General features: G+C 40.5%; 2 protein-coding genes across 2 annotated transcripts; one reads left to right on the plus strand and one right to left on the minus strand.

Annotated features, from left to right (window-relative positions):
* Positions 1-474: 474 nt before the first annotated feature.
* On the minus strand, positions 475-2,164 carry MOCS3 (molybdenum cofactor synthesis 3). Its single transcript, XM_040608459.1, has one exon. The coding sequence runs from the start codon at positions 2,126-2,128 to the stop codon at positions 737-739; it is 1,392 nt and encodes a 463-aa protein (XP_040464393.1). The 5' UTR covers positions 2,129-2,164; the 3' UTR covers positions 475-736.
* A 62-nt stretch (positions 2,165-2,226) lies between these two features.
* On the plus strand, positions 2,227-13,788 carry DPM1 (dolichyl-phosphate mannosyltransferase subunit 1, catalytic). The gene is made up of 9 exons (XM_040608460.1): positions 2,227-2,374; positions 3,179-3,278; positions 4,870-4,903; positions 7,045-7,121; positions 7,240-7,265; positions 8,235-8,330; positions 9,806-9,874; positions 10,169-10,283; positions 13,403-13,788. Exons 1-9 carry the CDS (start codon positions 2,268-2,270, stop codon positions 13,505-13,507), a joined length of 729 nt encoding a protein of 242 aa, XP_040464394.1. The 5' UTR covers positions 2,227-2,267; the 3' UTR covers positions 13,508-13,788.
* Positions 13,789-16,398: the final 2,610 nt, after the last annotated feature.

The following is a 16,398-nucleotide window of genomic DNA, read 5'->3' on the forward strand; positions in this document are numbered from 1 at the left end:
CTCACAAAAACATTTTCTAAATGTTTTACAAACTTTCTGGACACAAATTTATGTCTTATTAGCATTTTACCTCAGTTTCCCTATACAGGTCAGAGAATACACTTTTTTTTTTAGCCAAAAAATGAGGATGGATGCCTCTGGAAGTTTTTAACAGAACACACTTGCTGTAGGTGCTGTTATTTCCAGCAAGCACTTCTCTTCATAAATACACAATGCTGCTATAAAGAACTAAACAGATGTTGACCAAAACAGTCTTGTCAGCATTGTCTTGGCAATTTCCTATGATAGGCTTAATAGTGCTACTGATCAGCTAGACATTAACAAGTTGTTGGGGTTTTTTTAATCACTGCATGCACTGTTTCAATTTTTTAGGCAGTTAGGAGAATAAGTAAAAACTTTCAGCCCTGGATTCCTGTGCTTTGTCATTCTCCAGGCTGTAAGTACTAATTAGGAGTCATTTGCAATCACCACATGCACAATTAAGTAATTATTTAATAATGAGAGCTTGGAATAACAACCAAGAAACACATTTCTTTCCATTTCCATGAACAGTTTCACATTTTTATAAAAAATAAACAAGCATCTACAAAAATACAGGATTATTTTGAAGAAAAGTTAACATTAAAAAAAGCAACATGGTATTTCTATCCCCAGGTGATAGAGTCATTGCACAAAGAAGATGGACCCCTAAAGAATTTACTATGAAAATTTGTATTTTTTTTCACCATTTAAATTTCTAATACTGAGGGAACGTTGGGTCAATTTTACTAGCCCATGCCATGAGCCCCCCTTTAATATCCTTAGCCAACACAGAACCAAATTCTTTGACAGGTAACTCCTGCAGAATTTTTACAGCCTTCTGGGAATCATTTCCTAATTTGCAAACAACATATACAGGAAAAGATGTTTGGCTGTTAGTCCTCTGCTTTTCTTCACAAATTCTTTTTTTTAAGTATTCCAGATATTCTTCATCTTTTTCTTCTAGCTTACTCAGAGGAATGTGAACAGCATGTACCAGGTGACAGATATCCACCTCTACTGGCGGACGAACATCTACTAAAACATGAGGAACTTGCTCATCCAACAATTTTTTGTATTGCTCTACAGATATCCTGTCTTTACTGGATAGCAGATGTAAAGTCTTACACTTGTCTGTTGCAGAAGAACCACAAAATGCCTCATAATCCTGCAGGCAAGTGACAGATGGATTGTCACCACAGACATCACAGTCTGGTTTCTTTGGTCTTAACTTGATGTTGCGAAATCTCCCTTCACGGGCATCAAACATCAGCATGAACTGACTGAACGAGGAACCCATTCCCGAGACAATCTTCAGCACCTCCAAGGCCTGGATGCACCCCATGATGCCAGGCACGACACCCAGCACTCCCCCATCCGCACAGTTAGTCACCGTCTCTGGTGGAGGGGGCTTGGGGAAGAGACACCTGTAGCAGGGCCCTCCATGGTAGTTGTACACGACTAGCTGCCCCTCTAGGCGGAGGGCACTACCAGACACCAGGGGTTTGTCAGCCAAAACGCAGGCATCATTCACCAAGTACCTGGTGGGCACGTTGTCGGAGCAGTCGGCGACGACGTCGTACTGCCGCACCAGCTCCAGGGCAGTGCGAGGGCTCAGGGCGCCGCAGTACGGCACGTACTGCACCGTGGAGTTGAGCAGCCGCAGGGCGGCCGCGGCGGATATGGCCTTGGGGAGCCCTCGGCGGGCCTCCCCGTGCAGCACCTGCCGGTGCAGGTTGCTCGTCTCCACCACGTCGTGATCCACCAGACCCAGGCGGCCGATGCCAGCTGCGGCCAGGTACTGGGCCAGGGGGCAGCCCAGGCCACCGCAGCCCACCACGAGCACGGAGGAGCGGGCCAGGCGCAGCTGCCCCCGCACGCCCAGCTCAGGCAGCACCAGCTGCCGGCTGTACCGCAGGATGTCGGCGGGACTCAGAGAGGCCTGGGCGGGCAGAGGGGGCAGATCGCCGGGAAAGGCAGAGGCACCGTCCTCTGTGGCCGCGGCGTCCCCCAGCAAGACGGTGGCCAGCCGCTCTCGTAAGCCGCGCAGCTCCTGCTCCCGCTGGCCGATCTCAGCGCTCAGCCGCGCCGCCTCCGCGCCGTCCGCCATGGCTGTTAGGGAGGGCGGATGGCCGACAGCCGCGTCACTTCCGCTTCCGGCCGGCTGCCCCCGGCGCTTCCGGCCGCGCCGCGCGCTCTGATTGGCTGCGGCGCGTCCCCGCCGGTTCCGGGTGCGTCAGCGCGCCGACATGGCGGCCGGCGGCGCCGACAAGTTCTCGGTGCTGCTGCCCACCTACAACGAGCGGGAGAACCTGCCCCTCGTCGTCTGGCTCCTGGCGCGCACCTTCCAGGAGAGGTACCGGTCGCGGGGGTGGCGGGGTCCGTCCCGGGGGGGGCGAGGGGGCGGCGGGGCCCGTCCCGGGGAGGGGGGGCGCGGGGATGCTGGGGCCCGGCCGAGCTCCGTCCCCGCTCCCGGTCCTGCTGCGGACCGCCGCTCTGCGGAAGCGGGCGAGCCCCGTCCCCGGCGAGGGGAGGTGGCCGTCGGGGCTGCGGGGAAAGGCCGCTGTGGCAGCTGTGGGGTCCAACGTCCCCTCGGGCGGGCCGGCGGCTGGTGGGGAGCGGGCTCGGGGGGTTGACCGCCCGCTGTTGGTGTTCGGCGGAGCTGGGGAGTCGCGGAGCTGGGCAATGCGCGTCCTTAAAACGTACGAAATACCGACACGGCTCGGGAGGGCAGTAACGTTACCCAGTGCCGCCGGGTACATCGGGGGTCGTATGCAGCCAGGTGTACCTCGCCCGGGTTAATTAGGGAAACGAATTACTCTAATCGGAGGTCTCACGCGTGCTCTGATCCCTTCTGCACCGGTTCCTGGAGAAAGCGGGTGAAAGCGCAGCGGCAGTTTTAGCTTTCGAGGAGGTTTATATTGCTGCAGCGTGCTGTGAAGCAATTGCGGCTTGAGACCTGAACAGCAACGCTGAGTCCCGATTTATCGAATTTATCCGCTGTAAGCACAGCCCCGGCTGTAGGAACGACAGCAGCACGTGTCTCCGGCTGTCGGGAGGTCGCTCTGTGTTCTGGTCCTCAGCTTCACGCCTTTCATAACGCTGTAGGTAGTGAAATGGGGTTTTCCATTTGTTCATCTAAAAATAATTCTCATTTCAGTGGGAACAGTTTTGAAATTATCATCATAGATGATGGAAGCCCAGATGGGACACAGGAAATTGCTGAACAATTGGAAAAAATATATGGATCAGATAAAATAGTGAGTTTTATATTCTCGGAGTTTTTTGTCCTATTGTTTTCATATTTATTGTATTGAAAAGTACTTGAAGTCCTTAGAAAAGTGGAATGGAGTCCTGGATTCTGTGCTTCTTTAACATCCTTTAAGCTATTTAAGTTTTGCACGCCACTTTAGACAAATGTTAATTATGATAGTCATACAGCTGCTTAGCAGCATTATGAGCTTATATGCCAAATCGTGAATTAATGTTTTCAGTACTTTGTGCATTGTTGCGTGCTATTGAGTAACAAATAGTGGTTGTTCATGTACTTTGTGCATGCCTAAGAAAAGATGAGGTTTGGATAAGATGTAATTTCATTCTAAGTGACTGCAGTAATAGGGGAATTGGAAAGATGAAAGCTAGTCTGGTCTTGTGATTTGTTTTTTAATCTGTCTAGTTGCATTCCTCAATAACAGGACTTTTTTTTTTTTTTTTTTTTTTTAACCCGAAATAATTTTCTTTGTTTCCTGAGTAATACCATTGTTCTGGTTAGTGCTCAGGAGTCATCATCCAAATAATTCCATGAGGCTTCTCACTTCCTATATGTCTACTGAATATTGTATGTAGTTGACTTAATGAGAAGCCAACATGTCCAAGGAAGTAGAGGAAGAATCAAAGCGATTTTTTTGTTGTTGTTGTTGTTAATGTTCAAATGTAACTATTTATTAAAGGGGGAAAAGGAACCAAAATAACAGATAAGCAGAAGCACTAATGATTACTAACTCCTTCATGTCCATGTCCTCCTTCTGATTATATTGCTTATGACCCCTTAGACAATGCATCAAAATTAGTCAAGATTTAAAAGGGAGATTTAAAATTTGTGTGTGAACTACATTTACACGACTACTTAAATATCTACTCTGTCCTCCCCAAATGCTGACTTACATCAAAGGCATTTTAGGAAGAGCTGAAAGTTAAATTACTGTCATGATGATCTAAAATTTTTTTTAGATTCCTCTTTTGTTAGTGGCAGTGCCCCTACTCCCCCTGCACTTCATATGGCCCTGCAGGAGCTGAGGATACTTGGCACAGGTTTAAAGTTTGGTCGTTCATATTCTGCAAGATTAATAATACTGCTGCATGGTCATTACTCATGGGTTGTATCTATATGCACATGAAAATCTTGAAATTTATATTCATTACTGAAAGTATGCTAAATCACTTTGGGAAACTTGCTAAAATATTTTCTGTTAGTGTTTGTCATTCCTTAAAAGTAATGGTGCTGGGGAGACTGTTGTTCAGATTTGTAATTGTATTCCAGATAATGGAATTTGAGGAAATCTTTAGTCATGAGGTGGTGCTTTTAATTTTGTTTTTTACTGCAGAACTGTGAAGTAAAGCTTAAAAGGGGTTTGTTTTTAAATATGACCTGATCAAATACTGTTTAATGTAACGGTTTTTCTCCTGTGTTTTGACAGATAAATTTATTTTTCTGTATTAACTAGACTTCTAAAAATGGAAAGTGCATTTAAAAATATTTATACCTTGAAAATGGTGAATTTTAAGGTGTCACTAGAATTAATTTAAAACTGTACTTCAAGTAATATATGTATCTCTTAATATATCCTGCAGCTTTTAAGACCCAGACCAAGAAAGCTGGGACTCGGTAAGTCCTTATTAAGTCTGGTTAGTACTAAGAAAAGAATTTTTTTAAAAGAAAATTGAAGCCTAAAAGCAGAAACATATGTTTTCATCAAGTTTTTTGTAAGCAAACAAGCTTAAAACCCACACCTATAACGATCACAATATACTTATAACAAGTTCCCTAAAACCTTAAACCGCAAGACTGTGGTCACTACAGTTCTGTGCAACTATGTTTTCCTGTTGGTATCACGCTGCTTCTATCCCTCCGCTGCTGCATTCCCTGGTTACAGAATGAGTGATCTAGATTGAGAGAAAATGTAACTGTTTACAGGAGCAGCCGCTATGTTTGCGTGGAACCTACTGATCCAGAGGGGGCAGTGGTAACTTGGGTGCAATCTGCCCGTCTGTAGGATGCTTCAAAAATTGGACCATAGTTTGTGCAATCTCCAGAGAGGGCTGGGATGTTTTTCTGATGTTTAGATAGAGCTCTTCACTGTTAACCATTTCGATGTGAGTTATGACTATAATTAAATTTAAAAAAATACATCGGACAGGTGTCCAGTAGTCAAACTACTGAAGTATTGCCTCGCCTATTAACTGACATGTGAATTGAAGAAATCTCACTAATTTAGTAGCCAATCTTTCGTTGCAGAAATCTCACTAATTTGGGAGCCAATCTTGTACCACAGAGATAGATTATTAAAACTTGCATGGAAAGATGTGGGACTGCAGTTTTATGGCTCTGATGCCATATTTTCACAGAATATGTAAATCAGGCTTGTCATTATTTGCTTTAGAAAAAAGCAGATATCCTAGAAAGTTGTAAAAGACATTAAAAAGTGTAGTATGGAAACTGTCGTAAAATAAAGGGGAAATATTTCCATCTGTGAAGATTCATGTTGTATCCTTATCCCTCTTCTCTCACAACAGGAATGGAGAAAATTATAAAATGCAATACCTTGTTTGATTTATTGTTAATCAGTATCTACCTTCCTTGCTAAACGTTTTGGCAACTCCCACTTCCATGTGCTGGTAAAACGTTTGAGGTGTCTAGTGTACCAAGTCCTGCAGCTAATTTCTCCAGTCTGCTGAACAAAAATAAAATTCTAATTTTGATATTGAGTTGCCTAGGTAAATTCACTTTTCCATACTTTTTTTTTCTACATCTCACATTCGTCTAAGAAACTCCCAAAAGCTTACATATGTTTACATTTGTTTTCTGGCTTTTCATCCTTTGTACTAATTTGATCAGTGTTGTGGATTAAAACCAAGTGACCATACCTACTAATCATGCAGAATACACAAATCTGTGATGCTCCTACTGTGTAACTGCAAATGACATGGAAAAGAAAGGAAAGACAAGTTGTTCACTAACTGCGAGTTTAGTCACCTGTGACACTGCTAAAGACATCAGTTGAGGGTATTTTGTTTTCAGTTTTATTTATATCTTCTGAAGTTCGTAGAAGGACTTGGGTAGTTTTGATCAGTGAAGGGCATATGCTAGTTTTTAATCTCTGTTGTGCTGCTGTACTAGCTTTGGAAGCAGTACTGTCTTCAGAAGCTATGACTGTGATCAGAAATTTGCGTTATTGAGGAAAACTAACAGCGAAACTTGTTCCAGCTCTTACCGAGATAGCTGCACCAGTTCACACAGGATGAATAAAATGCAACACAAGCTAAAGTAAGAAGGAAGAAAAAGAAAAGCTGTCTTCAGATTAAGTATCAGAATATAATTCATGGTGTCAAGGAGAACAACCCAAAATCTATATACCACTGGTACTAAATTCAGAGTTTATAAGTCAGGGGTTTTTTTTTTAATCATCAGTGATTATTTTGTTGTCTGTCCTGTTTCTCGTTTTCTGTGGCACTTCTGAAAATGATATTTGGAATAGCGATCCACTTAGCACATCGTGTTTCTCTGTGCATATCTAGTGCAGTAGGGTTTGCCAAGGTTTACATTTATAAAATCTAGTGCTGAAATTGTAGGGAAAATGAAAAATCACTTTGATGTTTGACCACTAGTATCTTATTTTAAAATACATTTTAGGAGTTTTTAGTTCATCCTTTTCTAGTAGAGATTTCAGAAGATAATTGAAGCCTGTGGCTAGAAGATCGCATATATTAAAATAGTGAGGGAAATTATTTCTGTGCTATTTTTGTCAGGCACTGCTTATATTCATGGAATGAAGCATGCCACTGGGAATTTTATTGTTATTATGGATGCTGACCTCTCTCACCATGTAAGTCTGTATTTTATGTACTGTGCTTTTAATCTGTTAAAATTTGATTTTCATTGATTCTCCCCCCTACCCCCAGCATCCCTTTGTCTTTTCTGATGGCGTTTTCCTTCCATTTCAGCCAAAATTTATTCCAGAGTTTATCAGGTAGGTGCCGATCGTAGTATGAGAGAATGACTGAACGTTCATTGTTTTGTAGTAATATTTGGGAGCTTTATATTCTTGTATAGCTGTCTTAACTGTAGTAAGAAAAGTCACAAAGCAAGAATTCAAGTAAAATTGATTTGACCTCGTTAGATTTGTCCCAAAATAATCCAGAAGAATGAATAGTTCCTAACTGGAGCAAAAATCCTCAAGTTTAAAGTATCAGAGAGCATGTGTGGCTAAGTACTTCTTTTCCTTGTAATGGCTGTTCAGCTTTGAAAAGTGCATGTATAAATGTCACTTTGTAATGCTAATGATTTCATCCTGTGTGCACCTAGAGATATTGAATAGAGGACCCTGTCCTCAATTATCAGTGAAATACTTTGCTCCCTTTTGCCTTCCTCTTACATTTCTGCCACATTTCAATTTGTGAGAAATGGTCAACAGGCATTACATTGGAGGCTAAGGCTAGTAATCTGTATAATTCTCAACTTTCTTGCTTAGTAGTACTGAAGACCTAAAATTTTAGATGAGGTTCTGCCACAGTCAGGCATGGTATGGACTAAGGATAGTTCCAGACTTCTTTTTTTTTCTTCTTACTATGGGTTTGTGTAATTTAAATATTTAAATCTGTATTTAAAATCAGTCTGTCTTTTATAGTAGAGAGAGGCTTTAAAAATGCATGTAGGTCTTTATAAATTATTTATGAATTCTATGAAATTCTATGACATAGTTGGTAAAAGGTAATCATAAAATTCTTTGAAACAGCTCTTTATAAGAGTACAGTTCACAGGTTTTAAAATGCATAATGCTATAACCACCTTAATTATTGCTTTCCTCTCTCCTCTACTTGTTCAAAGGTTTGTAAAATACAGATTTTGTACAAAGAGAGTGATTGTTCTTATTTTGAAATTTGTACCACCTTCATACAAATATTCTTCCTGTCTTTCTGATAAAACCAATTGCTTATAGAAAGCAGAAAGAAGGCAATTTTGATATTGTGTCTGGAACAAGATATACAGGAAATGGAGGAGTATATGGCTGGGATTTGAAAAGAAAATTAATCAGGTTAGTATTTTTCTAGATATTTACACACAGATTTGTTATTTAGAAATAATAATTCCAAGTACTAACTCGGTCTGTGTAAGCTGAACTGAGTCTTCAGTTAATAGTACTGGGTACTGCAAAATTGTATTAAATAATAAGAACATGCGTGATTTGCAAATTCTTTGGTTAAAATCCACCAAGAAAGAATGTAATTACGTGACTAGGCTTGAGAAATGGATTGGAACAGCAGACAAATCTACATGGCATCAGGTTGGAAGTGTCTTTCAGCTTCATCATCCAGAGAATGAGCTGAGACTATGATTCTTGTGTCAAGTTTAAAAGACACATCTAGGTAGTTTTAATAGCTATAATGGTCCTTTCCCTAAAGAGTAAATCAGTTGCTAAACCCCTCTGTTGACACTATGATTTGTCATAAGTTAAGAATAACCTGACATGATCGATGTCAATAAATCATTACTAAGACCTTACTGGAAACCAGTTATAGTGAACACTAGGGAGAGGAAGTTTCACCCAAAAGCAAAGAGGAAAAAATTCAAGGTCACATAAGCATACAGAGGCTGGCAGATCGGGTTTACAGGGACTTACACATTTTGAGGAAGTAATCAACAAGTTTCTGCATAGTCTGTCTTTCTTACACCTGATTTAAGAGAATAGGCACAAGCTAGTGCTGGGTTATATGTTACGGTAAAGAATTAGGAGCAGAATTTGTGTTACCATTATGATCTGGGGATGGTACCATAGGGACTGTATTTGGATTTCTCCTGGTTTTTAATGGCTGGAATAAGTGCTTATCTTTTTGTCACTCAAAATAAAATATAAGTCAAAAAAAAGGGAAGAGAGCTAAACGGACATTACAGAGGAATCCTTTTACATCATGCTGGGCAAGACGAAAGACTTGCATATCTTACCATAGTGTAATACAGCCCTCAGCAAGGTAGTCATGACTGGCTTTTTCGTCTCACAACGTTTTCCATCAGTGGAGTTTATTCGTTACCATACTATGAAAACAGCGTAAACTAAAACTGCACTTTCATTTTCCAAATCCATGTCTCACGTTTGTCCAGGAAGCATTTTTATTCTCAGTTTACGGTGAATGTTAGTCAGCAGAAGAATGTTGGTTTGAATGTTGTCAGATGCATTTCTTTTATATTTTATTAATGTGTAGTCGTACTGACAGTTCTGCCATAAAGAACCAAACTGTAAACCTGATTTCTAAAAAAACGATTTCTCCTTCATAGTGAAGTTCAATAACCTACTAATCATTGACCTTTGAAAAACAAAACCTTGGGTTTCGATTTCAAGATTTTGATTTAGTAGTCAAATCTAGCAGTGAAAACATTAGAAATATTGTTTCATATTAAGCAATAAAGAGGAGGGGGTCTGCTGGTATAATGATACTTATTTTCTAGAAATTCTGCTTGATCTTTCGGAATTGTGTACTGAGCAACTTTGACATTCCATGTTTTCTTTCACAGTCGTGGTGCCAATTTTCTAACTCAGGTTTTGCTGAGACCAGGTGCATCAGACTTAACAGGGAGTTTCAGGTATGGGTCTGGTTTGCAATTCATAATGTTTATTTGAAATTAAGAAACTGCTGAACAAGGAACTGGAGTAAGAACAGACCTTACTGAGGACTATGAAATGTGTTTGGGAAGGGTGTAAGAAATAGTAGACTAGATTGCAAGAACTGTTGTTCTTATAACTTTTTAAAAGTTGGGTTTTTTTTAAATAGTAATTATATGAGTGAGTGATTACAGCTAGGATTCCTACACACTACCTTGATTTCTGAAGTTCAGAAATTGTGCTTCAGGTTTCATTTTCTTTGTAATCCTTTACAGGTTATACAGAAAAGAAGTCTTACAGAAACTAATGGAAAAATGTGTTTCTAAAGGATACGTCTTCCAGATGGAGATGATTGTTCGGGCTAGACAGTTAGGATATACTATTGGAGAGGTATAGTAAAAGTTTTGATAAGTATATTGTGCTTTCATTTAAATGTAGATACATATTACTGGGAGCATAGGAATTTTTGTGCACTTCCAAGAAGATTTTCAACTTGTTATAAAGGAATTACACACCTAGAACTCTGGTTTTCCAGGTGAATACCAGATCTACGATTCCAGTTACTTATTCCCCTGGCTGATACGCTTCCTGGATACTTCCCTCTTCCTGTTGCCATCTCTTTAGCTAATACAATTTTACAATTGTATCCCACTTCAAAGGAGGGAAAGAAGTCAAAATACACCGTGAAGCTGAGCCTTTTCTTTCCTCCTTCATGTTGTGCAGACACCTCTAGTAAGAATCAGGTTGCTGAAGAAAACAAAATTATTTGAAAACACCTATTTCAGATCTATTCTGTTTCATCTTTTATTGCCTTGTTATTTTCCAGCTGTCACAACTTTCTGGTTCAAAACTTGGCATGGGCTGTCTACAGTCATTGAAAAAGAGCTCAAAACAGTTGTGAGATCCTGTATTTCCAGCAGTCTGATTTCTGCCTTTTATATTTCATTGACATGCTCTTGCTGGTGTCTTTAAAGATGATTCACTACAATTCTCTCTACAGCCCAGTCTCAACCAGTGCTGCTTCATCATTTTCATGACTCTGACTTGTCAGAGAATTCTGTTGCTGGTGCTTCTCTCTCTCTAAACCTTAGGTATTGCATTTCTCTGTCAACATTGGGTGGAGTATTTCCAGACAATAAACCAAGCTCTTTTCTTCCACCTTTCTTGTTTATGTAGCGACATCACTATCCTTTCTGTAGCTGGGGTTTGACCCTAATTTCTTTGCTGTTCACATCCAGCATCCAGCTGCATGTGCATGTTGCTCTCCAATGTTCCTGAATTAAATCCTCACCTGTATAATATTCCGATACTGAGACCTAGGGTGGGATGAGGTTTTATTTGCTATACATTTTTAAAACAGTAAAATACATTTCTCTGGCTTTGAAAAAATGCAGTTCTGGGTTGCTTATACTCTTCAGGCTGCTGCCACAAATAGCTTTTTTTCTGCCTATTATTTAATCCCACCATTCATTTATATTTATTTACATGCCTCTACTCATTGTATGGCATCAAATACAAGTGTCTTGCTGTTCAAGGTCTGATGGGCAGCCTTCACTAGGCCTAATGGCTCCCAGTCAGCGTTGTGATGTGGGCTCTATGTTGTGATGGATCAGTTATGCCATCCTCCACAATTCATCTGTTACGTTCTCATGTCAGCATCTTCTTCCCTTTTCCACTGGTTTCTCACATGTGGGAAGGGTTCTCTCTAACATCTGAAAGGTTGCTTGGTTATTCTGCTTCGGCCTTGTCTTTTAAGATTTCCTTTGTGATATCTGTAACAAACCTGTCAGTGTTCAGATTGCTGACACGTGCCTGTAAAGAAGACTATTGTATTTTTGCTGTTCTGTGTATCATCTCTGTGTTGTATCTTCCTGAGGTAGGACAGTTTTCCATTATGTTTCAAGTATATTGATATGGTATTTCATGATCAATACTTAGGATATTTATAAATTTTATAATTATCCAAATAGTAATACTGAAATTTCATAAGAGGTGGCACTTGCATGTCTAATTCCTGGTTGGCGGGTGCTGTCATTCTACAGGCAGAGTAGGAGGTTTTATGCTGTTGTAAAATGCAGATACAGTTGTGAGAGAAAAATATTTCTGAAGCGAAGTTGAAAATGAATATTGAGACCTGCCAGTCTAAAAGGAACAAATGGATGATGAGATGAACTGACACAAGCTATACCTAAATAGTTTTGTATGCATCTGTTTCATTTTGCTGTACTTCTTTATCATATGTGAAATTTACCACAGTGCATGGAATATACCCTTTTTGAAAATGCTTCCTTTAAGACTGATGGTAGGACTTTGTGTGCAAGAAAGGTATAAAGTCCTTTCTTAAACACAGGTGATTAATTCCTCTACTGAAGGGAAAGAGTGGATACCTCTTATTAGGTGAGATATTAACCATTCTTGCATCACTGGTCAAGAAATGTCGCATCTGACATCCTGCACCGACTACATGTTCAGTGATTTCTATCCATGCTCTGTAGGTCGGCTGTCTGTAGTTGCCAGGATGCTTACTGAGACATCAAAGGGACCCTGCTAAGAAAGCCAGAGACATTGTTGAGTCTTTTTAGGTATCTTCTTACCCTCTTCTTGCCCTCGGTTTTCTTCTGACATGGACTGATCTGCTAGAATTGTGAGAAATCCTCAGGCCTGGCTCAGATGCAAGGGTGTGGTGATTTTTTGTGTTCCATTTGCCAGATGATTTCTGGTTGAAACTGCCAGCAGAACGCTAAGCCAATTTTTTAATGACTTTTGCAAATGTCATTCTTTATTTTAGCCCCTGAAGTATTTCAACTTTGCATACAAACATATGAGAATATTCAAGAATTTCCATATTCGGTGTTGGCAGAATGTCCTGTCATATGTCATTTGTACGTGGTCAAATTACTGAAAAGCAGTATGTTCCTAACATTTTATGAGTAGTGAACTAATCTGGAAAGCATGATCACTACAGTAAGGAAATAAAAATTAGTGTTTGAAACGCCTTTGACTTTTATAGATTATTTACAGGATTAAAAGACCAATAAAGACAGGCATTGCTTGTAAATTATGCACTAATTGCTATATTCAGATGTCATCTCTTAGCCAGTGGTGAGGTTGCGCAGAACGCTGTTTCATGGTGGCAGAAGATTTTTGACTTCCTGTGGCATTGACTTAAAGGTTTTGAATTTAGCTCATAAGGAAAGTGGTGGAGGTTCATTTTAAGCCCCGAGGCTTTTAGTACACAAGCTATTAAGTTTGTTCTGACTAGTGTATCATCCAGCCGCTGAGTAATGCCTTTGGATCATCTTTAAAGGTGATAAACCAAATAATTTCATGCTCCCCAGCTATGGGGCATTATTAAAGCCACTGGTAAGAAGAACTGACATGAAGCCAATCTGGTGCTTGCCTTCTTCCCATGTCTAAACATGCTGTATATCAAAGGCCATTCTTTTGTTTACAGAATTTCTGATTATTTAGGTTTTGAACCTTAAAAATAGTTTTGCTTGTTTCAACAGGTTCCTATTTCATTTGTGGACCGTGTCTATGGAGAATCTAAACTGGGAGGCAATGAAATAGTTTCCTTCTTAAAGGGGCTCTTGACCTTGTTTGCTACAACGTGATAGTTTATCCTAAATCAACTTTTTTTTAGAAAAACATTTTCTGATATCTGTGTGTTTTTGGTTATATAACAGCAGAAGTGTGGTAATTTGTGGTGACCAGAAGACCTGCTATAAATTAACAATGAAATGAACCACTATTAATAAACTCTGAATATATTGTATCCCAAACACTCCTCTTGAAATAAATGAACTGTATGTTAAACTAAAAACTAATAGACTAGTGCTCTATTCTATTTTTGTAAAAATGACAAAGTCTTAATAAAGAAAACAAAGCTAAACGATCTTTTGCATTTAGAAATTAATCATTATTCAGCAGAAACTAAAGATTATTTTGAAATAAAATCAAGGACAAAAAAATTTACAGAATTTGTCTTATATTTGTTCTGTGGTTTGCAGATAGCATTTCAGATATATATCAATTAGTTCCCTTTCTTTCCTCCACACATATATACATGTAACTTAAAGCAGATATATAGAACAGTTTCTACAGAACTGATAATAGGTTGTGTAGTTTAAGAGGACATACAGATGAGTATAGTGATTTGTTTTTTTGTAAAATTCTTCCTAGACTGGAAAGAGGGAGTATTCTTTGGATAAGAAAGAGAATTGCGTGGAATAATTTTGTGTTCTGTGTGTTTGTTCAGAAGGAGATTATTCCCTTTTCCTATTTTCTTTAAAAACTAAACATTTTTAGAATCTATAAAAGAGGAGTAGGACAGCTGCAGTGGTTTGACCCCGCTGAATGCCAGGTGCCCACAAAAACAGCTCTATCATGCCCGTCCTCACCTGGACAGGGAAGACAAAATGTAACGAAAGGCTCTTGGATTAAGGTAAGGACAGCGATTACTGTCATGGGCAAAACAGACTAAACTTGGGGAAATTAGTTTGATTTATTACCGTTCAAATAGGGCAAAAAAAAGCCCTACACTCCCTCACCCCTCCCTTCTTCCTGGGCTTAACTTAATTCCCAGTTTCTCTGCCTCCTCTCCCTGAGCAGTGCAGGGGAACAGAGAATGGGGGCTATGGTCAGTTCATCACACATTATTTCTGCAACACCATCCTCCTCACACTTCCTTCCCCTCCTCCAGCGTGGGGTTCCCCCCATTGGAGACAGACAGTTCTCCATGAACTTCTCCAAGGTGAGCCCTTCCCATGGGCTGCAGTGCTTCACAAACTGTTCCAGTGTGGGTCCCTTCCATGGGGTCACAAGCCTGGCCAGCCACCGCTCCAGCCTGGGCTCCTCTCTCCATGGGGCCATAGGTCCTGCCAGGAGCCGGCTCCAGTGGGGGCTGCCCACAGGTCACGGCTCCTTCGGGCACCCCCTGCTCTGGTGTGGGACCCTCCCCGGGCTGCGGGGGGGGGATCTGCTCCCCCATGGGCTCCACGGGCTGGGGGCATGGCCTGCCCCACCGTGGGCTTCACCAGGGGCTGCTGGGGAATCGCTGCTCCGGTGCCTGGAGCACCTCCTCCCCCTCTGCTGACCTGGTGTTCACAGAGCTGTTTTCTCTCACATATTCTCACTCCTTTCTTCTGCTGGTGCAGATATTATTTTTTTTTCCCACTTATTAATATGCTGTCCCAGAAGTGCTACCACCGTGGCTGGTTAGCTCAGCCTTGGCCAGCAGCGGGTCCCTTTTGGAGCTAGCTGGCACGGGCTCCATCGGATGGGGAGGGAGCTTCTGGCACCTTCTCACAGAAGCTGCCCCTGCAGCCGCCCTGCTACTAAAACTTTGCCATGCAAACCCACTACATCTCACCCAGCTTTAGGGTACCAGAAGGCCCAATTCACCTCACTGAAGGCGTTTGAGAAATTGTTCTTTGACAAGTAACAATTTGCAGTGTAAAGCCTGTATTTGTTCCTGATCCTGATTAACGAAATACAAGCAAAGTAACGCTGGTTTTTGTTTTGTGGTTTGATACAGCCAGAACTCAGAAACTATGAAGCCCTTGAAATCAAATATGCACTTGGGGGCAGGAGGGAAGAAGTAAGGAGGAGGATGAAATTATTCTGAGAATGGTTTTATATATGTTGGAAAATACGTCCTTTCTTTTTTTTGGGGGGAAGGGTAGCTCTGTCCAGAGACCTGTATCAGAAAATTAATGGTAGGAGAGGAAAAGCAACAAACATCTTAAAAATCATGCCTGTTTGGTTTGTATTTGTCTGCATTCCTTTAGTATACTGGATACAGTTGTTAATATTAGAAAATAAAATTTGAGAAATCTGTACATAAATGATAAATTCATATTTCAGATAGTTATTTGTCACACTCGGTAACAAAAATAATTAAATCTAAAACAAAAGCTTATTTTCTAGTGGACTACTTTAGAGATATTCCTTTGTTCTTTAGCGAAATTGTACAGATTCTGATACTATTCTACTTTTCTGACTATTCAGAGCAAATGTTTAACATTTAATTTGCTTTAAAATAACAAAATATGTAGCAGTAGGTTTTGAATCTACATGTAACTGGATTACAGTGACTTAACTGTACATTTTGTGACATCTGCCTGTACTTTTCCAGCAAATTCTATATAATTTCATTTGGTGAAGGCTAATCAGATCTAATGATACGTACAGAAATAAATCTCTGGGTCTAAAGGGCCACTGAAATCTCCAGTGAATAGATTTCATCTATTTATGTTTCATTTGGAGGTTTCATGGCTAAAATCAATGTTTTAAGTTGAAAATAGGTACAAAGTTTTTAAGGACCAAATAGTGAGGGTTTTAGATGTTTATTCAAATTTTTATACTACTGAAAACCGTTTGCCGGAATATAAATTGAGCCTCAACAAGATCATATTTTTCTCAGACTTTTATGTAACAATATATAACTGAAGTCCATAATGTTAGTTATTCATGATCTAATTGCTGTGAATTAGGGTCTAGCTTT

The sequence above is a fragment of the Falco naumanni genome, chromosome 10 (assembly GCF_017639655.2).
Source record: "Falco naumanni isolate bFalNau1 chromosome 10, bFalNau1.pat, whole genome shotgun sequence".
Taxonomy (NCBI): Eukaryota; Metazoa; Chordata; class Aves; order Falconiformes; family Falconidae; genus Falco; species Falco naumanni.